The 21798-nt window shown below is 53.2% G+C and overlaps 3 protein-coding genes and 3 pseudogenes across 3 annotated transcripts; 3 read left to right on the top strand and 3 right to left on the bottom strand.

Annotated features, from left to right (window-relative positions):
* Positions 1-502: 502 nt before the first annotated feature.
* SAPIO_CDS9991 (uncharacterized protein) lies at positions 503-7498 on the top strand (the record flags this gene model as incomplete). The annotated part of the gene is made up of 12 exons (XM_016791261.1): positions 503-517; positions 662-1338; positions 1404-1556; positions 1630-2336; positions 2386-2425; positions 2927-3018; positions 3688-4035; positions 4150-4697; positions 5071-5177; positions 5814-6036; positions 6124-6335; positions 6424-7498. The coding sequence occupies 12 exons, from the start codon at positions 503-505 to the stop codon at positions 7496-7498; spliced, it is 4197 nt and encodes a 1398-aa protein (XP_016639105.1).
* A 1204-nt stretch (positions 7499-8702) lies between these two features.
* Positions 8703-10043, top strand: SAPIO_CDS9992 (annotated as a pseudogene; the record flags this gene model as incomplete).
* Positions 10044-10683: 640 nt separating this feature from the next.
* On the bottom strand, positions 10684-12399 carry SAPIO_CDS9993 (uncharacterized protein; the record flags this gene model as incomplete). Its single annotated transcript, XM_016791262.1, has 2 exons — positions 10684-11023; positions 11114-12399. The coding sequence occupies 2 exons, from the start codon at positions 12397-12399 to the stop codon at positions 10684-10686; spliced, it is 1626 nt and encodes a 541-aa protein (XP_016639106.1).
* A 1196-nt stretch (positions 12400-13595) lies between these two features.
* Positions 13596-14608, top strand: SAPIO_CDS9994 (Cenp-o kinetochore centromere component; the record flags this gene model as incomplete). Its single annotated transcript, XM_016791263.1, has 2 exons — positions 13596-13671; positions 13746-14608. 2 exons carry the CDS (start codon positions 13596-13598, stop codon positions 14606-14608), a joined length of 939 nt encoding a protein of 312 aa, XP_016639107.1.
* A 2160-nt stretch (positions 14609-16768) lies between these two features.
* On the bottom strand, positions 16769-17533 carry SAPIO_CDS9995 (annotated as a pseudogene; the record flags this gene model as incomplete).
* A 2878-nt stretch (positions 17534-20411) lies between these two features.
* Positions 20412-21182, bottom strand: SAPIO_CDS9996 (annotated as a pseudogene; the record flags this gene model as incomplete).
* Positions 21183-21798: the final 616 nt, after the last annotated feature.

A 21798-nucleotide genomic window follows, 5' to 3' on the forward strand; every position in this document is an offset into this window, starting at 1 on the left:
AGACACGCGCGCCAAGTTCAACGCGGAGTAATAGATTAGGCATGGCATCGCTCAATTGAGCCTCGATGATTGTTAGCCATCATGAACGAGAGCCTTTATACGAGAACAGAGCACTCCGTATGCAGGCATGGCGTCATGATGAAGAGAGCATGCCGCGAAAAGGCGATTTAGCTCTATGCGCATGCACATCAACGTCAGCTCATAAATCTTATCATCATCATGACTATTCCGACCAGCAACGGCGTGTGCCGTCAGCTATAAGAGCTATAAGAAGCTCGCGTGCCGCCGTTCGATCTGGTTCTCATCGACTGCAGTCCTATTCAGTTGTTGAAAAGACGAGAAAACCCCGATATTTTGGTTTCTAATCATTTTCCCATTAGAGTTGTCCGGTGACTGACCGAAAAATAAATTTTTGCCGCTGTCCGGAACAACCGGCGATCGAAGTCCCGCGCATTAACTTACACGGAGAAGCTATTTAACTATTTAAACACTAGCAAGCAAGATGTTGTCAAGACATGTGAGTCTCTTTCTCAAGCCAGCAGCAACTTCATACGGTCCTTTGCGGGAAAAAAAAATTTAAAATAAAAAATAAAAAATAAAATAAAATGCAATTGTCCAATCCTCTCCCCGGAATCCCACGACTTACACCATCCTACTGCAGGTCAACCCGGACGACATCGTCAGCCACCTCCGAGAGGTCACCCCGGGCCTCGCACACCCGGCCAGCCGCCCAAGTCGACACACGACCCCCTACTCGTCCAAATACACGGCCCAAGACCCGATCCCCAAGTTCCGCATCCCCGAGGACGGCGCCTCGGCCGACACCGTGTACCAGATGATCCACGACGAGATGAACCTCGACGGCAAACCAGACCTGAACCTCGCGAGTTTCGTCGGCACGTGGATGGAGCCCAACGCCACGGCCCTCATGAACGAGAACATGAACAAGAACCTCGCCGACGCGGACGAGTACCCCGCGCTGATGCGGATCCACGAGCGCTGCATTAGCATCCTGGCGAACTTGTGGGGCGTGCGCGAGGGGGAGAAGGCGGTCGGATCGGCGACGACGGGGTCTTCGGAGGCTATTCACCTCGGTGGGTTGGCGATGAAGAGGAGGTGGCAGGAGAGGAGGAGGAAAGAGGGGAAGGATACGTCGAGGCCGAATATTCTTATGGGGGCCAATGCGCAGGTTGCGCTGGAGAAGTTTGCGAGGTATTTTGAGGTCGAGCCGAGGATTTTGCCTGTGAGCGAGGGGAGCCATCATCGGTTGGATCCGGAGCTTGTGAAGAAGAATATTGACGAGAATACTATCGGTGTTTTCGTTATCTTGGGAAGCACGTAAGTCAAGCCCTATCTCCTCTTTGACTCGGTTCGGGGACTGATATTCGGACTGCCTGGATTAGTTTTACCGGCCACTACGAACCTGTCGAAGAAATCTCCAAGATTTTGGATCAGTACCAGGAGGAGACCGGGATCGATATCCCGATTCATGTCGATGGAGCATCCGGAGCCTTCATAGCCCCCTTCACCTACGCTGGCGCGGGTGGTCCCAAGTGGTAAGTTCTCCCAATCGATCCCCCACAGCCGGGCTATATGCAAGAGAATTCGTATATTCATACGATTCCCCAGGAACTTTGAACTTCCCCGAGTTGTATCCATCAACACCTCCGGCCACAAATTCGGCCTCGTCTACGTCGGCCTCGGCTGGATCATCTGGCGCGACGAAAAATACCTCCCCGACAGCCTCGTCTTCAGCCTCGACTACCTCGGCGGCACTGAGAAGAGCTTCACGCTCAACTTCTCGCGTCCGGGCGCCCAGGTCGTCCTGCAGTACTACAACCTCATCCACCTCGGTTTCGCGGGTTACCGCGAGGTCATGGAGAACTGCCTGCGCAACGCTCGCCTGCTGTCGCGGGCCCTCGAGGAGACGGGTTGGTATACCGTCGTCTCGGATATCCACCGTCCCGTGGAGAACAGCAGGGAGAAGGTCGCTGCATCGCTGGAGAATCGGGAGGCGTATGCCTTGAAAACACAGGCCCGGCGCACCTCCCTCTCAGGCATGTTTGATGACATCACGTCGGCGGATTACGTTGCGGGATTGCCCGTCGTGGCGTTCCGTTTTAGCGACCGCTTCCAGAAGCAGTTCCCTTATGTGAAGCAGGAGTCCGTCTCGTTGATGATGAGGGCGAGGCAGTGGATTATCCCTAATTACTGCCTGCCTAGCAACGAGAGCAATGTCCAGATTCTTCGAATCGTTGTGAGGGAGAACATGTCGCTCGACTTACTTGAGAAGTTGGTCGAGGATATCTGCATGGTGACGGAGGCATTGATGGAGAGTGAGAAAGTAGACCTGTCGACGCTGCTGACGAGGCACAAGAAACATAGGTCGCGATCGCGATCGCGACATGGAAGGACACATAGGGGTGTATGTTGAAAAAAAAGACGCATTAGGGCTTGCATACCGGAGTTCAAGTTATTTAGTTCTATGCGCGATACAAGCTCCTTTTCATAGTTAAAATGGCATTAATACCAATCATACTGATACGAGTTCTACGACCGCATCTCTTCTAGTATCTTTCTGGGTTTCAATAAGTCACATAGCCTCGAAGCGTTATTCCACCATACGAAGTAGTGGTAGCACCATATATTGAGATAGACTCGAAGAAGGGTATTTCGCTTGCTTCTAATCAATGCGAAAGGAAGCAAGCGCATCGGTTCCTCCTCCCAGCACCGGTCCTCGGGCTGAAATCAGCATGAATGATCTACGGATCGCCTCCGTAGCATAGCCGAGAAGACGGGAAATTAAGCTCGCTACAGGGGGTCCAAGGCCCGTTCGATCGACCGCAGGGCCGCTGCGCCTCGATCCTTCCACAGCAAACAAGGCTCGAGGGGTCGTCTCCAACCAATCCTCACCTCCCTCCAACAGCGACCCTTGCCTTCCCGTCAAAATCTCCTACCAACACCTTGTTTCGCGACGAGGGGTCGAGACCGTCGAGCTGGGCAAACCTACGCGGTTAGGTGAGCTGCAATTGATCCTGTAACTTGTACAACATGCTGAAAGGGGCCTGCCTCCCGTCTCGTCATGGTGCCACAAAGGCTGCCGATCCATTTGTTGCTCGTCTCTCTCTTATTGAACCTGCTAAGATGATCCGTGATGAGAGGTCGGTGTAGAGACCGTGGAGAGTCTATGGATCCTGCGTAGATCGTAGCAATTTTAGACGAGACGGTTGCTTGTGTCAACTGGTGTCATGCTTGTATTCCCCGCGCCGTGAGGCGATGGACGCATTCCTGCCACCTCCTCCTCATGCCGCACCCTGGCCAGGAGGATTTCTCGGGCATGAATTCCTAGATAACCGGACGGTTCCCATGGTGGGTGGGGGGTTTACGCTCCCTTAGGAACTTAGTACTCATTGTTCGCCAAGAAGTTCCCGCATTACGGGATCGTCCATATTCTTTGATAGCTACATATAAGTCCGCCCCTACCGATCTCCTTCTCGTTGTTCATCCTAGCTATCTCCACCTGTCATGCACATATGATTCTCACCGAACGTTTATCTCGTATTGAAGAAGGCGTGACCTCAAAAATGCATAGATTTCTCGAAAGCCGGAGTCCGAAAGGCCGTATTGGGGGGTCACGAGGAGGCTCGAGTGATAGTCCGAGCCCAGCTTCAAACGGGCCAAATCCAGGCGCATTTGGAGGGTCACAAGGAAGCAGTCAATCGAGTGGCAGAAATTCCAACCAAAGGAATAATAACTCGCCAAGCGTCGACGTCGGTGGCTTCGCGGGGTCAACATCACCATCATCCTTCTCCTCCTCCTCCTCCAGCACCTCAACGGGTCAATCCACATTTGGATCGTCCTCATCAACATCCTCCTCTCCAACGAGTTCCACATCTGCTGCAAGCAGTCAGCAACAGAATAATGCCGGCAAAAATGGATGGCAGAGACTTCCTGTCGGGGCCCAGATCTTCATCATCCTGGGAATAGTCCTGGTAGCGATGTTCATCATTGGCCTCTTTAGCGTTGTCCTTAGGAGTACGTTCTTCATACCCGCCTGCCATCATGCATTCTACACGCTTCATCTGCATGGGAGACATGTATGGAGTGTGAGAATTTGTTCGGATAATAGAACTAATACGGTCAATATAGAGAGACAGGAGATGCGCAGATTCAACCGAGATGTGTCTTTCAAAAAGGTGCTTTGGGAGAGTTTTAAGTCGGTAACAGGGATCGCATGCCTAATGAGGAGATTCGGGAAAGGCTCAAAGGACAAAAGCAACGGTGGCAGGGCATTTTCATACGACAAGGTCAACCGTCAGTCGTACGAGGAAAGCATTGCGACGCGCGACTCCTTCATCGAATATGGCGGCGAACGCTGGTATGATCCGAATGCGCCTCCGCGTCCACCACGACGCGAACGACACAAACGGCCTTCACGATATGATCCGGACTTCCCCGGACACAGCAGGACTGTCAGCTCGGTCAGTGCGGTTTCGGAGAGGATTGTGCCTCCTTGGGAGCAACCGCTTCCTCATCGAGCCCCATGGGAGCTTTCGGCAACCAGCCCTAGCGTATCCCCAGCGTCGTCGATTTCACATCCCCACGAGCTGGAGGTTTCACACCTCTCTGAGCTGGCGGCTTCCCCGGTAACAAAACCACCTACAGTGGCTCAATCATCGAATGGAGGAAGTGCTTCGGTATGAGGAGGAAGGATACGATGGATTTCTTCTTCCGGTCCCCTCGGCTTTGGGCACAGCGCTCAGCCGTACTCGGTTTTCGACAGAGTTGGCTCTGTCTATGTATATTATGTTGATGGGACGTAGTTTAAATCAAAACTTGTTCCAGTCCATCCCTCGGGTAGAACTTGGATTCTCTGGCCTCTGCTGTTAGCATCTAGGCATGTTCCGGTCTCCAAGTCCCGTTCGCATCACGGCGCATTGTGATTCAACCAGAAAGGAGGGAGCCCGCCCAGCCACATCAGCGGCTCTCTCGCTCCTTCCACACTTCCAAAACCACCCAAACCCCCGAGATAACTTTATAGATTCAGATCTTTTAGGGAGCTCTCACCAGACGACCGACGAAGCAATAGCCAAGTTGGTTAAGGCGACCGTTGCCTCCCCTCGCCGGGAGGGCTTGGGCTCGAATCCTATCGCGCCCAAGTTCTACGCCAGACTGCGGTCTGCGATCCGGTGCCCAGGGATCGAGTAAAGGAAATGTCCCGCAGTAATGGAGATCCCTATCTGGCAGAGCTAGGTCCAGTGGGAGGCGTGACCCTCGGAGTAGGAGAGGGGAGGGCCTAGAGGTAAGGCGTGGGATGAGTGAGAAGAAGTACATAATCTTTTTTTTTTTTCTTTCTTTCTTTCTGTTGATTTTTGTTTTCTTTTTACTTCATCCATCTTGATTATCACGATTTGCGATGATGGTGAGAATGGATGGAACCGTTGCCTCTGATGCCACTGAATGCGCAAGCCAATCGAAGCGGTCATCTTGGGGCAATAATTGGTTGAAGTCGCAACTGAGCGTCCAAAGACAGTGTCCAATTGTAAGAGCTCGTCCCCACTATTCGCTGTGACGCCGCGACGCTGTGACGGCAGCGAAACCTGAAGAAACATCTGGCTTGAAACAAATCTGGGCCGACACTGTAACCTGTTCTTGTCCATTTCTATCTGTTCTTTTCTCGTCTGATCTTTTTTGTATTACTCTTCTGCCTTGTTTCCGCTCGACATTTCTCTTCGCCTTGGATTCATCCACACCGATCGCACCGTCCTTCGACTTGTGATTTCTTGACTTGCTTATTTTTTCTGCGAGCCCAGGGTAGAGCACTTCGGCGGCTGGCTGCCGGCTCTGTCTCTCTCTCCGACTTCGTCTCCCCCTTTTGCCCGAGGAGACCCGACTGCATCGTTTCCCTCTTCCTATTTTCCTTTCCCTTCGAGTATTGAGATCGCCTTCAAAGCATCGACGATGGCGACACCGGCAGATCCGCAGTGGAGGAGGAAGGTGTTGAAGGTCATTGTGATTTCTCTGCTTCTTGACTTGGTACGTGGGCACACAATTGGCATCCCCAGTTCGATTTCAGAAACGCACACTACGGATTGCTAACGATTACCCTTTGTTGCCATTCAGATCTCCTTCACCTTCATCCTCCCGCTCTTCCCGAAGCTCCTCGAATACTACCGCGACCGCGAAGCTGCAACTCCACTAACAGACGGTGCATCCGCGAGCCTCCTTCAAACAGTCCTCGACTACCTCAACCGGTACAAGGCCGCGTTTGCCCGCAAGATTGATTCAAGATATGACATTGTCCTGCTGGGCGGCGCAATGGGGAGTCTCTTCTCGTAAGTGGACTATATTACCCTAGCTCTCCCGCTTTTAGCGCAATGGAAGCAGCACTAGCTTCGACTTCCGCTAATACTTGCATTCTAGTCTTCTCCAAGCGATCGCCTCCCCCCTCATCGGCAAGCTTTCCGACAAGTACGGAAGACGCGCGGCGCTCCTCGCGAGTATGTGCGGCAACATCCTATCCGTGCTTCTCTGGGTCGTAGCCATCGACTTCCGTACCTTTGTCGCATCCCGAGTCGTCGGCGGTCTCTCGGAGGGCAATGTTCAGCTTGCAACAGCCATGGCTACAGATATCTCAGACGAAAAGTCGCGCGGATCCACGATGGCCCTCATCGGTGCCTGCTTCTCCGTTGCATTCACCTTTGGCCCCATGCTCGGAGCTTACCTCTCGTCCATCGAGACCGTAGCTCGGAACCCTTTTGCGACGGCGGCCGGCGTCTCTCTATTCCTCATCGTTGCCGAGACTCTCTATCTATACCTTTACCTCCCCGAGACTCTGCCGGCACTGACAGGGCAAGACGAGAAGAAACCCACGGCCAACGGAAAGGCGAAGCCGAAGACCCAGACGAAGCGCACGAACTCGCGCGTTCTCCTCTACGCCATCCACTTCGTCTTCCTTCTCTTCTTCTCTGGAATGGAATCGTCCCTCTCCTTCATGACCTACGACTTGTTCGGCTTCACCTCGTCCAAGAACGGCCGTCTCCTCGGCTTCGTTGGTCTGGTAGCCTCCATCCTCCAGGGAGGCGTGACTCGGCGCCTTCCGCCCCTCACCGCGGTCCGCGTAGGTGTGCTTGCGTGTCTCGCCGCGTTCGGCCTCCTCGCCCGACTCCAAACCGTTTCGATGCTCTATGTCGCGGCGACTTGTCTTGCCATGACCTCGGCGACGGTGGTGACGGGTCTCAATGCCTTGAGTAGCTTCGAAGCCGGCGAGGGCGAGAGGGGCGGTAAGCTTGGGATGATGCGCAGCTGGGGCCAGCTCGGGCGCGGACTTGGCCCGGTGCTGTTTACCAGTGTGTATTGGTGGGCTGGGAGAGAGGTTGCGTACCAGCTCGGGGCTACGGGTATAGCCGTGGTGCTTGTTGCAGTGTTTGCCGGGCTGAAGACGCCCCCTGGTACTAAAGTAAATCAAGGGAAGACGGCTTCTGCAAAGGAGCTTTGATGGGCGGAGGAGAAACCCCGTCGTTCATCAATCATGTGAATAGGCAGGCGCTATGTATGATATACGAGTTAGATGGATTCCTGGGATTGGCCTGAGGTTTTTAGAGCCTTTGAATTGTGTGTACTTCTACATCTTTCTTTTGAAACGGGTCCTTTCGTGAAATGCCTCCCTAAGAGTTCTAGACAGGTGTAGATTAGCCAGCTCTGGCGTTTTAGGTGCTTGGGCGATCTCGCCAGCGAGACACATAGTGGCGTCCGGCAGGTGCAAGGAGTGTATAGATAAGTCGTATTCCCCGGCGCTAAGTTTGCCATTGATCTAATTCATTCCTAGGGCCATCCGAAGCCCGGTTTGACCTCATGTCCTCCACAGGACCCTAGGACCCCAGGAACCCCCATTGATAAATAACCTGGGGGGTGGTCCCTAGCTAGCCCCGATTCCTGCATAATCCACGCAGAGTTGATCCTAGTGATCCCTGTCCGCCAATGCGTCAATAGTTGCAGTGGACAAGGGGCAACAGAGGAAGGAGGGGGAGGGGGAGGGGTAGCTCCATTTTGTAATCATTTTCCTTTGACATCATCATGCCACTTCCCTCACTTTTGCTCATTCTTTCTCATTGATCATTGAAGAGCAGTGACGACATTGAGAAGGGCATTGCCGCAGCTCCGCATTCACCTACACATACGAGAACTTGAACGTTCAAACAACCATCGAGACTCGGGCTCGGGAATTGGTGAGAATACCGCCTCGTTTTTCATTTCTTATTTCCGTTCCGCTTAGTTCTCCGCCCGCCCAGTTTTACTAGCCGTTGCTTGGTGGCGGCGGGGCAACTTTTTGGCAATGAAATCATCGCCCGGCCCGGTCTTGCCGAGGCGTCATCCCACCACGGCTCAATGGTAGCCGTCGCAGACACATCGTGTGAGAGCTAACTCGTCCCCCATCGCTAGCTGGTCCGGTTTTCTTTCATTTTTGCTGCGGTTCGTGAAGATTCAAGTCACGCGCACTTGCTGTTATAAACTGCAGTCCCGGTGCTTCCCGCCGTTGCTGCTCTCGGCCGACATATATACTTGGACAGCTTGAAAAACCCAATTGCTTCTTTGCGCGCATTCCTAGCTTTCTCGCCTAAGACCCCTCGCTCCTAGGACAACAGCCACGGCCCAATTCCCTCCTCTCCTAGAATATATCTAACCGCCCAAACACCGCAATCATGAAGTCCTCCATGACGGAAGACCAATACTTCTCGGTCAACCCCGCGCCGAAAAACCTCGAGAAACACGAGGCGCAAGCCCGCTCCTTCATAGACGCCCACGCCGCCGCCAAACGCCGCGTCGTCCTCGTCACCTCCGGCGGCACCACCGTGCCCCTCGAGAAGCAGACCGTGCGCTTCATCGACAACTTCAGTGCCGGCACCCGCGGCGCCACGTCGGCCGAGTACTTCCTCGAGGCGGGCTATGCCGTGATTTTCCTACATCGCCAGTTCAGCTTGCTGCCGTACTCGCGCCACTACAGCCACTCGATCGACTGTTTCCTCGATTTCCTGACTGAGGCGCCCGGTGGGAAGGTCGTTGCTAAGGCCTCGCATCAGGACAAGATGCTTGATGTGCTGCGCAAATATCACAAGGCCAAGGAGGATAACCTTCTCCTTATGATTCCGTTTCTCACGATTACGGATTATCTCTACGAGTTGAGGGCCATTGCGCGTCTTATGCGCCCGTTGGGTCCTTCGGGTCTGCTCTACCTCGCGGCCGCCGTTTCGGACTTTTTCGTTCCGCCTGATCGCATGGCCGAGCACAAGATCCAATCCACTGACGCCGCCGACAATGTCAAGCCGCAACACTCCTCCAAGTCGAGTCGCGCCCCCAACTCGGCCGCAGCCCCAACCACCACAGCACCTGCCCCTACGGCCAAGGCCAATGCCAACTCCAACTCTAGCAACTCCAACAACTCCAACAACTCCAACAACTCCACCCCCGAAATCCACCCATCCTCCACAGTCACCGCCGGCTCCGTATCCCCCTCCGAGGAAGAAGAAATAGAAACCTTTGATAACTTCGACTCCTCACCCAAAGTCCCCCGCTCCAAGCGCCTCATAATCGACCTCGACCCCGTCCCCAAATTCCTCAAGAACCTCGTCGACGGCTGGGCCCCCGAGGGCATGATCGTCTCCTTCAAGCTCGAGACCGACCCCTCCATCCTCGTCCACAAAGCCGCCTACTCCCTCGACCGCTACCAGCACCACCTCGTCATCGGGAACCTCCTCGCCACCCGCAAGTGGGAGGTCGTCTTCGTCGCACCCAACAGGCCCGATCGCTGGATTCGCGTCCCCACCGATCGCAGGACCAAGTCCGTCAGCGGCGTCGAGCAACTTATTGGGAAGGCGCAGCTAGGGCCTTGCATCCTTGAGGCGGGGAATAATCCTATGGATCCGAGCTGCTTGCCCGAGGGCGAGCCCGAGGTGGAGATTGAGAGCTTGATTATTCCGGCTGTGCAGATGATGCATACGGAGCATATGGTGGCTGCTGCGGAAAAGAAGAAGGCACAGGGCTAGAGGGGAGGGTTTCGTCGGGGGTTCACTTTTTCCCTTTCATCCTCAATGCTTTGATGACTCTCTTTAAAAAAAAAAAAAAACACACGTCGAGAATGCGCAAAACGGGCGGTATGTGGTTTCTTGGGTCTCCTTTTGGTTGTTGGCATTCGAAGGGTTTTAGTATATATACATATATATGAATTATATCATTGAGCACCTGCATAGACTCGATGGAGTTAGATTTGATCGATGGTCTTCGCTCACATCCAAGTCATAAAACTCCATAATGACTTAGAGAAACATAACATGAAAGTAGATTCATCATAACATGTCACTCAAGGGAAATAGCGTGGGAACACAACTCAGAATCGGGAACAGAAATGCCTGAAGAGATGATCGCATTGTGATACAAGTGTTTTACAGCCAAATCCCCGCCAAGTTACTCCTCCCACCGGTATCGCTTTCAACCAGTCTATATAGTGATAATCACACAAACAACAAGAAATGAGAAGGAAGAAAAGCCTATATGTGTACCAAGCATAAATGGGAACCACCCATAAATACACCATATCGCATACGCCATGCCCCTCTAGTCCTCTTCATCCTAGTAGCACGGCGCAAAGATTCCCAAGAAATTTCGTATTTTTGTCTTCTCTTCTTTTCACTTGTCATTTGCCAACCTCCACGCCTTCATAGGCAAACTCTGCAAAAACATGACCCTGGGCCTAATATACATAACAAACGTCAACAGGCCAAAGAGGACGCAGAGCACGTTGACGAAATAATAGCCGTCCCTGAGCACCTCGCAAGTACCGCCGCCGGCGATGCAGCGCTCCTTCTCGGCCTGAAGGGCGCAGGAGAACGGTTCGGTGATGAGGAGGCTGCTGTCTTTGAGGTCGGTGAGCTGGGTGGGGTCGCTAGGGTGGCAGGTGGCTTTGGTGAAGGTGTCGACGAGGCGGAGGATGAAGAAGCGGGGGAAGGTCCCGCCGAGATTAGACACGCTGAGGAGGACAAAATCATGTTAGTTTTTTCTGCATTTACAACAGAGAGATAATCAACAGTTTGGGTGAAGGGGTGGAAAAAAAACTTACGTTGCTAGGAGGGTCATGTAGGTACCCCCAATGGCCGGGTCTGAAATCCTCGCATGGAACGCCGAAACGGCGACAAACATGACCGTGTTCATAAACGTCGAAAAGACGTGCTCGACGATAACCGTCAAGAGATACCAAGTCTCGACACCAGAGGCCGGGAATATCGCGACTGTGAACTGCGCAAAAATGGCAGCGACGAGCCTCCCCATGAAAGCCCAGCACCAAAGTCTCATGGGTGTGTACTTCTGCGACCACTTGCCGGCGTAGTAGCCGAGACCAATCTCGAAGGGGAAGTCGATCAAGACCGTGAGCGCCATGTTATCCTTTCCGAAGCCCTTGTCGAGGAGCTTGAGGTTGGTTACGGCGTCGTTGGCCTGGAAGCCGATCTTGGCGATTAGGTGGACGATGATAATGGTCTGGATGTTCTTGAGCTTCAGGACGCCCCACATGATCTTGTATACATCCCAGATTCCATCCTCGTTCTGGGTCTTCTCCTCGCGCTTGAGGAGCGCAAGACCAATCGTGACGGCGATGTAAGCCCAGCCCCAGAAAGTAAGATAACCGCCGAGGGTCATCAAGCCCTCGTCGATGGGCTCTGTGCGAAAGTACTTGTTTGCGAAATCGGCCGAGTTGAAGGCGAGGAAAACGGTGTAGGAAAGGAAGTTGCCAGCCGTGAGACCGACGGTTTGGGCCGTAGAAGCGTAGGAGACGTTTCCGGGGGTGAGAAGTGTGAGTGCCCAACCGTCAACAGCGATATCCTGGGTCGCGCACATAAAGACGAGGAAGAACCACCAGCCGGTGAAACCCCAGACACTAGGACCGCCCTCCTTTCCGGTCATAGCCATCAATCCCTCCACCCTCGAGCCCAAAAACAGCATGCCAAATCCAGAGAGGATCTGGATTGGTAATATCCAACTTTTCCTTCGACCGAGCCTGGGGCTCCATACCGCATCGACAATCGGGCTCCAGAAGAGCTTCAGCGAATAAGGGTAGCTCGCAAGAGTGAAGACGCCAATTTCACTATACGACATGTGGTTCTTTAATAAGAACGGGACGGACCCCATAGCCAGGCCCATAGGGATACCCTGGAGGAAATATAGCAGGACAAGCAGTCCAAAGTTGCGCTGGTCCTGGATCGGGAGCTCGAAGAAACCATGGTTATTCACGATCGGCGTCTTCGGGACGGGGTCGTCAAGGGAGAAGGACTCGCGCGCCATGATGTTCTGGGTGACTTGTTTCGAATCGAGAGGAGCGGGCTTCCGCCGCTGCTCCACGTGGCTGTTCATGTTGCCGTTGCCGTTTAACCTTACACTTCCTGTGGAAAGTGAAGACGGCCCGTTGGTTTTGGGCGATTTGGTTCTTCGGGGTTTGGCGCCCATCTGTACTTTTGAAGAGGATATCAATGACACTCCGCTGGGACGATGGGAGTGCAGGTTGGGAGCGAGGTTCGCGGAATCGCAATATCGGGAAGGAGTGGATCGTTTGTTTGGGTTTGCGGGCTTGAGTTTTCGCTTATTTGCGTCTTTGGGATCGAGAAAGTCGAGGTAATGTCCAAAATGGGTTTGAATAGAGCTGAATAGCCGAGGGGGGGAAAGAGAAGAGAATCTTAAAGAGTGTAAGGAAGTCGACAAAGGAGGGTAGCTGGCGCAACAGTGATGTACATGGAGCAGAGTTACAGGCAGCAGCAGCGTGGAGACGGAGACAGCCAAGACAGGAAGGGATCAATTAGACAGCTAGCAATGGACAAATTGTCCACGGCCCATCTATCTGGAGCAAAAGATTGGCTATCCGGGTGGGTTGGCTGTCCGTTCCCGCCACCCTGGGATTTGACAAATGCGGGAATGTGAAAGGTTCAATGTTCCAGAATGCGCAAGAAGTGATACCGTGTCCACAGAGTCGCTAAGCGGCAAAAATGACAACAGGGTGTCTAAGAGAAAGCAGCCAACCAGGTACGGCCTCGTATAAGATTAGAAATCGATCTGGGAACCCAAAAAAAAAGAAAAAGAGGAAAGAATGTCAAGGTCGGGCAAGAAGGAGAATTGGAGAGAAAGAAATAAATAGACGTCAGATCAAGGAATGCATCGAGTGTTATCTCAAGTCTTTCGAGAAGAACTCAGATCTGACCGAGGATTCAGATATAAACCTTGATTCCCAATGCGCAACAGGGCCAGGCAGTCGGGCTTTTCGCGTCGAGGTTCGGCGAAAAAAAACCTGGGGAAACAGACAGAGGTGAAACGATTATGTAATCGGACATCTCCCTGCAGGGCACAACAATGAAACAGCGACGCAAGTCAAACTGTTTATCTTATCGATAAGATAGATGCGCGCATGTGAGAAGCATTCCGTGCCGCCAGTGACGGAGCGACAAACGCGACGCGATCTGGGCCTTGCACTTGAGCCTTCATGGGCTCCTAACGAAAACATCAGCCTGTGCTTCTGAATACAATTGAATGTTCGAACCGTCTAGTCGTCCGGAAGTAAGATGACTTCCACGGAGCAGAATCGCGTCGCGCGCATTAATGAGCTCGACAAACAAATCGAGGAAGCCGAGGCGCGAGGTGAGTTGGCCCCTCGAGAAACCACCCACCTCCACCCCCGTCCTGCACTCAGAGAGACTAACCATCCTTGTTAGTGGAATCATTGCAGTACCTCCTCAAAGTCCAGCTCGCCAACGCCCTCTCGATCAAATACTCCTACGACCGTGCCAACTCCCAGGCAAACGCCCAACAGCAGCTCCAAAAGCTCTGCCAAATCCACGAGGCCCGCGATCAGCAATGTCTCTACCGCATCTGCGCCGGCGTCACGGCCTTCAAAGTAAACGACCCCGACCCGAATGCCGTTGACGGTAGCAAGGTGCTCGGTCTTCGCTTCGAGGTCATGTCCAAGGCGCAGTTCATCCACCCCTACTTCGTCATGCTCAATCGTCCCTGGCTCCCAGATTCGGACTTTCTCAAGGTCCACAGACACACGGTACCGCCGTATATCCCGCTGCCGGGACTTGCGCAGAGACATCTCCCGCCGCCGCCGAAGAAGAACGAGAAGACCGGCCAACAGGAGCGACCTGTCAAGCAAGATCTCGCGCACTTTGCGCGGTGTCTGAGGAAGGAAATCGTTCGATACCACAACAGGGTCGGCGCAATCGCAGATCTCCGCCGTGATATCGGCATCACAGGCAACGAGGAGACCGATGACGAGGAGAAGTGGCTCATCGACGTTAGTGCCGTCGACCCGGAGGCGAAACAGATCAAGCTGGAGTGGGCCAACGGCAGAACCGGTCGCGCGGTTATGGACCCCGACGGTGTGGTTAGTCAGCTTGTTGTTTTTGGCCCGGAAGGGAGGGATCGAGAGTCTATGAGGGCTCTGTGGACGGAGAATCTCCGCATCGAAGACCTTGCCGGTAAGCTTACGCAGCTGAGGCAGAAGGAGTGGCGACGCGAGTTGGAGCTGGAACAGGAGGAGCTGGAGAATACGGCATTACACGACACGACGACGTAACACAAGAAGAAGCCGCTTTCAAGGAACCTAGCATTTTAACACTCTTGCTCGAAAACCGAACCCAATAGGCTGTGGTGCAGGACTCCGCTGTTGGCCGGACAATATGCATACGTATATATTGAGGGCGAACGAAGACGAGGAATATGTGGCAACGGATCCATACCTACTTCTAGCATCACGGCTAGAAACACCTCACAGCGATCCTAATCGCATCTTGCCCTACGTTTTCAACCCGGGTTGATTTGACTACTAGAAATAGAGTTATCTGTCGGGACATTTCCCCCCAAATGCGGACCTTAGGGGCCGTCTAGGATGGGATGAAATCCTTGAGCCCACTTCTGAACAGCCCTCGACTAGGAACGAACGCGGGCCATGGTTCGCCAACGGTGGGAATGAAAGGGGTTCCTGGTACGATCTCACGGCAGCCAACAGGCCACAACTTCAAGAGGGTTGGTTGGGCCGCGTCGAGCACTGCGCGTCGAGACTACGAGCTTCCTGCTTTTTGTGTCCAGAGAACACTGGTTAGCTAACTACCGAGCATGTCCTCTTTACGCGCCACGCGGAAACTTTGTTTCGCACCCCTCACGAGCTTGTGCGACCATACGCCTTTCAGTGTAGGCCGGCGTTCCCCGGATGAAGAGCATTGGGTTTTCTGGCCTCTGCGTGGCCTAGGAGTGGCTTGCCATCGGGAAGGATTCACGCTACGATATTACATGGCGCATTAATAGCACTTGGAAACCCAGTTCTTCATCCTCTTAAACAACAGCCAAAGATAGCCAGCGAGGGAACCCTCCTAATCATGATTTTTTTTTCTTCTTAGCCAAGAATGAAATACAACGTCCATCTGTCCATCGGTGCCTTCTTCACCATAAGGTCATCCCTCTGCAAGACGAGTTTTGTGGCGTGTCCCTCTCCCCTTAATAGCGGGACCTGTATTGTTCCCAAAAGGAGGGTGTCCACCTCATTAAGCCGAGAAATAAGGAGAGATTTATCCAGCACATCCAGCACAGCTAAGCAAGCGCGGTTAAGGTGAGCACCGAGAGTACTCAACTCGCCGCATACGTCTATTCTTCCCTACGAAGTACTCCTTTTCCCCCTTTCATTTCTCAAGGTCATCTTTTTACCCCAACATCCCGTTGGGCCATCCTAATATGTAATATGTAATCTTATGCATGGCTCTTGTGACGAGAAAAGAAAATGGTCTACACTTCCCCGGGGTAGCACAAGGTCAGATCTATGGAAGAAGTATTCCTGCGTCGGAGTTGGAGCGTTGTTTTCCCACTCGTGTTTTCTCTCAAAAACATCCCCTTCTTCGTTTGGGGTTTGAAAGAGCCCATTGATACTTTTTCCGGTAACCGTGGCATGGTGAAATGGCGATAGTAGTACCAGGAACAACATCAGTAGATTTCCGCGAAAACCTCACTTATCATTGTTTCGGATTGTAGGAAGCAAACCGTCGAGGAAGGCAATCAATGTATGTGAGTCTTTGACAACAGTAATCGGCTGGCTGCTATGACGCTCGTTTTATGGGTGCTGGTCTATGTCAGGAAGTGGTGGACTGCATTTCAGCGATCCGGCAACATCTAGTGTTCTGTATCGCCGCAGCGAAAGGCATTACTCGCAATCCTCGGGTAGTAGTGTGAGCCAAAAGTGATGGGGACAAAAAAAAGGATGTTGAATTAATCACCTAACCACCTAGATAACACCAAACCCGGCCCACAGAACCCAAAACTTCCAGATTCTATGAAACCGCTTAGCACAAGGCATCCCCGGTATCCCTTTCCCAGCTCCTAATCCCCCGGTCGAGCCAGAGACAAGTTAACCCTGTCCTCGCCGCTTGGGATCGGCTCCGAAAAAGGGATCCGCCTTTGGCTGAAGATGAAGTATTCGGTACTAACACACCCGCACCCACAGACGCAATCCCCTTTCTCTCCCTCCGAATTGCTATTACACATTCGGCGTATAACGCCATATCGTCCTCTTTTCTTCACCTCAATATGTAAACCTCACCCTCCACCCATGGTCCATGAATAAAAAGTTGAATGTGACAAAAGAGAAACTGGGGAAACCCTCCACGCTTATCATGCCAAATTTTGGTTGTTGTGTATCAAAAAGGACAGGAAATAGTGTAGGGATGGGGAATTTCCATGATTAAGAAAATTACAGGAGAGCAGCAACGAGAGCGGCAACGGCACCGAGAATACCGGCAGCGTTCTTAGGAGCGGCGGCGACAACAACAGGCGGGGTGGGAACACCGCTAGCGTTGGCAGAGGGCCTCGCCGAAGAGGGAGCCGCGGGAGGCGCAGGGGGCTTCTCGGCGGCGGTGGGCTTAGGAGGAGCCGGACCGGGAGCCTCCTTGGTAGCCGGGGGAGGCGCAGGCTTCTCGTGGGTGGGCTTAGGACCGGGCTTGGGCACTTCCGTGATGGGGACGGGGCAGATGGTGGTGGTCACCTCGACGGTGGTGGTGGTGAGCTTGGTCTTGGGGTGGTCGGGGCACTCCTTGACGTTGTCCTCGCACTTGATCACCGTCTTGGTCTTGGTGGCAGTGACGGTGCTGGTGGTCCACTTGTGAGGGGGGAAGGGGACCGGCTTGGGCTTCTCCTTGCGCCAGGCCCAGTGCCAGTCATCGGAGTCCTCGTCGTCGCAGTCGTCAATGTCGACGCCGTGGTGGGGAGGGTGCCAGATGGGGATGGGCTGCTTGGCACCCGCGGGAGGTCCCTTCTTGGGGAGATGAGGAGCGGGCGGCGCGGCGATGCCGGGAGGGAAGCCGATGGGACCGGCGTAGACCTCGAAGGTGGCATCACCACCGGCAGGGGCGACATCAGGGGTGATATCACCGGAGGTGACATCGCCGATGACGGCGGTGGCGTCCTCCTGGGCGTAAGCGACGGCAGCGAGGCCGAGGACGAAGAGAGGAAGCTTCATCGTGACAAACTTGGGTAGTATATTACCCAACAAATAATAATATTATGAGTTTTGTCAGACGGCCAGGAATGAAGTTTGGCAACGAAGCGAACGACGAAGCGAATGTACCGGTATCAGAGATACTTGGGAAAGAAAAGGAGAAGAGGGGAATGAGATCGGCATCGAGAAGGGGGAGAAGGCCGCTTTTTGTGCGTTTTCGAACCACTCGACCCTTTCGCAGCCTGCACACAATATATCGAACTCGTAGATATGGAGAGAGAGCGTACGATGACTGGACCGGTAGGGTCGCCATGCACTTCGGATGCGTAGATTACGCCGAGTGAGGCCCAGAGGCACAGAGATGCCGGCGTATCCACGACTCCTCAACACTCTGGAGCCCGAATGAATCCAGGCACTAGACACACGCCAGGCCGCTAGGCCGGCCGATTCCTTAGATCCATTTACTCTCTCTCTCTCTCTTCCTCTCACTCTCTTTCCCCATACCAATCCATCAAAGGCGTATAGGCTGAATGTTTGCTAAGCTCGATTAATGATTACTGCATGCGCCGAGCCACCAACGGAACTTTTCGCCTCGGCGATGATGAACAAGAAGGAAGCTCCATTATATCGAGCGAGCATCCTAAAAACGTCACTCCGTTCTCGCCATGCACCTTGATTGGGCCATTCGGACCCGTCCCTGCGGCTAAAGTGTCCCAGCCGATGTGCAATAACGGACGATACTATAGTAGCGACCATTCGTATTTTTACTCTATCTTGCCTGTAGGATAAAGTGCGCGGCCGAGTTTAATTGCTCTAGCTATCGGGAAGGGGACAATGAACATGTTGGTCTCTCCGCCGCTGGGAAGAGTTTGCAATAGGTTTCGACGCGATTCTCCCTCGTGCGTCCTCAAGTCGCGGTGGGCTCTGTCGACGCCGCTTTTTTTGAGATTCGACACTGTCCGTAATAAAGAAACTTTCCATCTTTGCATCTATGAGTGTGGGCTCATGGCATGTCGTGTGTGTCGAGCATATACACACGCCTCCATCTCACACCCCGCATCATCCCTTTGCTGAGAAATGCACGAAGGCACCCACGTTTGGGAACTCTGAATGAACCCAACGTTACCTTTGATCTCCCAATGCTACCCTCATTGGAGAATCATCTCCTGGTACCTGCATCGATCGAGATCAAGTCCCCTTCCACCATCACAGCAGTAGCACCTTACCCGCGTGGCTGAGCAGCCTTCGGGAAGGGAGGAAAATGAAACGATGTTCTCTCATCCTTTAACATCATCGAACATCACTGCCATAGGCTTTCGGGTAGTAGAGAACCATCTCGAGCGTGAAGGAGGAATAGGCGGGCACCCAAAAAGGAAACGGGCAAATCCGTCCACGACACACTCCAGTACCCTGGACGAATTCCGCCTCCTCCGGCTCATTTCTAAAAATCCCAACCTGGACCCCTCGGGATCTTGCACGCCCCGGAGATCATCATGATGTCAGCCAGTTCTAGTCTGGCTAAAAAAAGGGGTCGACTTCCCCAGGAAAACCCAATATGGTTGGCTGATTCCGCCGGTTCGGCACCGATTTGTCGTATATGTGAATGAACTATGCAGCATTCTCGATCCAGAAACGCACAAATCCAACTTGATTATATGGATACATCAATATATAGTGTGCATAAGCCTGAGTGCGGCCGACGCACTGTAAATCGCGGCACAGCACCGAACTCCTCTCGCACCCGGATGTAAGTCGTCGTGGTCACTGGCGGGTCATGGTCCCCTCCTCGGAAAGAAGGTCAACCACTCGCGTGCCGCCACAATATCGAGTTAAATCACGATTAATATAAGTAATGAGTCGGACCACCTGAGCATCAGCTGGTGCGTCAGGCTAGGGCTAGAGCAGACACGGCCGGCGATGCGGCCCCAATGTTCCCAAAAGCCCTTCCTGATCGCCTGCCACGCTTTCTTTTCCGTGTGTTGAAGGTGGGATCCGCTATGATTAGTCGAGAGATGCCTTTTTGATATTTCCGTCGATCTTAGTTGATCATTTTAAGGAACGGTGTCGGAGTTTTTTGCTGGCTAGGCGAACGCCTAATCAAGAGGAGGTCGAAGGCTGTAGTGAAGCATATGTAGCACGAGAAGGGAGGCGGCGAGGAAAGGAGTCCCGGTCCAACACAGGGGAGAGAAGATGTTAAATGCCGTCTTGTGTCAAAATATTTCCCATATTGTGTAGCACCTCAAACACAACGTCGCAGTCAGGCTGACATTGAGCTTGGCCGATTGGAAATCTGGTCCGCGACTCCGAACGCTGCCAGGAAGAGTCGCGGTTGGCACCCTTCCCACTCTGCAGCAGAACCTTGTATTGGACCCTAGTCGTTGGTGCTGCAGAATTACAAGACTCCATCCAGGTACGACTAGCATGCTCTTCGTTGCATCCTTCCGACGCGACGCACGTCGTTTGTAGGCTGGACTATATTCAAGGTGTTGACCCTGCAGGCAGGCCACGCCAAGAAGAACAAAACAAGGCAGGGCCAGGCCATGGAGGCCCAACCTCTCTTGTGCGACTCTGTTGAATTACCGGGCTCGGCCACACACCTACGTAGCCTGATTTGGCCTCATCTGGCCTGATGATATATCGTAAACAGAAATAGGCGTAAGCGTGTAAAGCCAAAAGGCTCCTCAGCCCGAAATGCCGACGTTTGTCGCGTCCCCGTGGGATTGAAAAAGAAAAGGGCACTATTGCACTCTCGGGCGTGAGGATCTTGAGTTGTCCGACTTTGGCTTATTTCTCGATGATGTCTATATTTCGGAGGATTTCGACTCCCAAAAATAAAGACATCGTCAGAAAGAGGAAAGCCGAGACACCATATCCGCGGCAAATACCCCACCCTTTTCGCTCACCAGTCAAGCCGGCTGTTCTTAGACTCGGTAACTGGCTTTGAAGTCGAGGCCACCGCTTCTTCCTTTGGCCGCTGATTTTCACTTGCGGTCTCGGTGCTCACGGCCAAAACATCCATGTTGACGTTCCAGCGCCTGGCCTCCTCCTCGGCGACGGCAGTCCACTTCCGAATGAGAGGGTGCGAGTTCGCGACATCTTCAAAGACAATATCCTCCCGCTCCGCCTCGTCGCCTTCTCGCAAGACGTTGTACTTCCACGTGCCGTCGGGGAACCAGTACTCCGCTCCAAAGACAATCTCAGCTTTCAGCTCGTCCCTAGCAGCTTGCGCTAGGCGGCCGATACTCGCCTTCTCGTAGCTGCTACTGTCGTCATTTGCTGCCGGCTCGCCAACCCCACGGGGATTGTTTAATAAAGGCTCACAGACGGATTCGGCAATGCCGTCGAGAAGCCCAAGGACTTGGCCCACCTTGGACCCTATGGAAGCCCCTAGGCTGAAACCCTCGTCGAATCCAGCCTGTATGCTCTGGGCCTTGGCCGCGGTAATGCCGTCGCGATAACCTGCAGTCGTGTGTTCTCTCTCTAGGCGTGGCATGTCTGACGGCAGAGAATTACCAGCGCCGAGATCTACACTCTCGGATGGGCCGGAAGAGTTGGCACCGAAGACATCATCTAACGCGGTCTCGGCATTGCTTCGATGAACGGGCTGATATTCTGCGTCCATGGTGGCATCTTGGACATCGTCAGAATACTCAGTATGTGAGAGGAACATGGCTTTGCTGGTTCCGGCCTCCGTCGTCAAGACACAACGTGTAGATTTATTTTCCGGCTTCTCCACAAGGTAGATTCAGGGTCCATGCAAAAATATTGTCGGCGAATTTTGATATAAATGAGGAACTGTGGAGTAATAAAATATGGAATGCGGAGAGGAGAGAGGACAAGTCCGTGGAGAAACTGAAGACTCAGTGTGCCCCACGTGATCGTGCCGCTCGTAATACGCCCATGATGCTTAGAAATGTCAGGCCAACATCGACGGAAGGAGCCCCGGTGCTAATTGCCAGTAGCTTCCGATTTTAAGATTGATAGCGATGAGGTGCAAGGTGGTTGTGTGGAAGCGTTGAAGTCAGGGCCCACATGGGGGAAATGTTCCTTTTTTCAGTTGGTGGATTCGGTCGCATCGTGGGAGCGACTTCGACAAGTCGAAGTGCCTAACTCACACCTGTGTGCACTAAACAATTACGAGCAGATCTGTGTCTATTCCCCCGCGAGCCCCGCCAGTGCGGGCTTGTTGGGGCGGCCTAGAGCCTGGCTTGCCTGGCTAAAGTCTGTAGGGTAAAGTGATCAATGAGTGGAGAACTGGAGATTACAGTAGAAACGGAGGCTTAAAC

This window comes from Scedosporium apiospermum (genome assembly GCF_000732125.1).
Source record: "Scedosporium apiospermum strain IHEM 14462 chromosome Unknown SEQ_SAPIO_0154, whole genome shotgun sequence".
In the NCBI taxonomy this organism is placed as follows: domain Eukaryota; kingdom Fungi; phylum Ascomycota; class Sordariomycetes; order Microascales; family Microascaceae; genus Scedosporium; species Scedosporium apiospermum.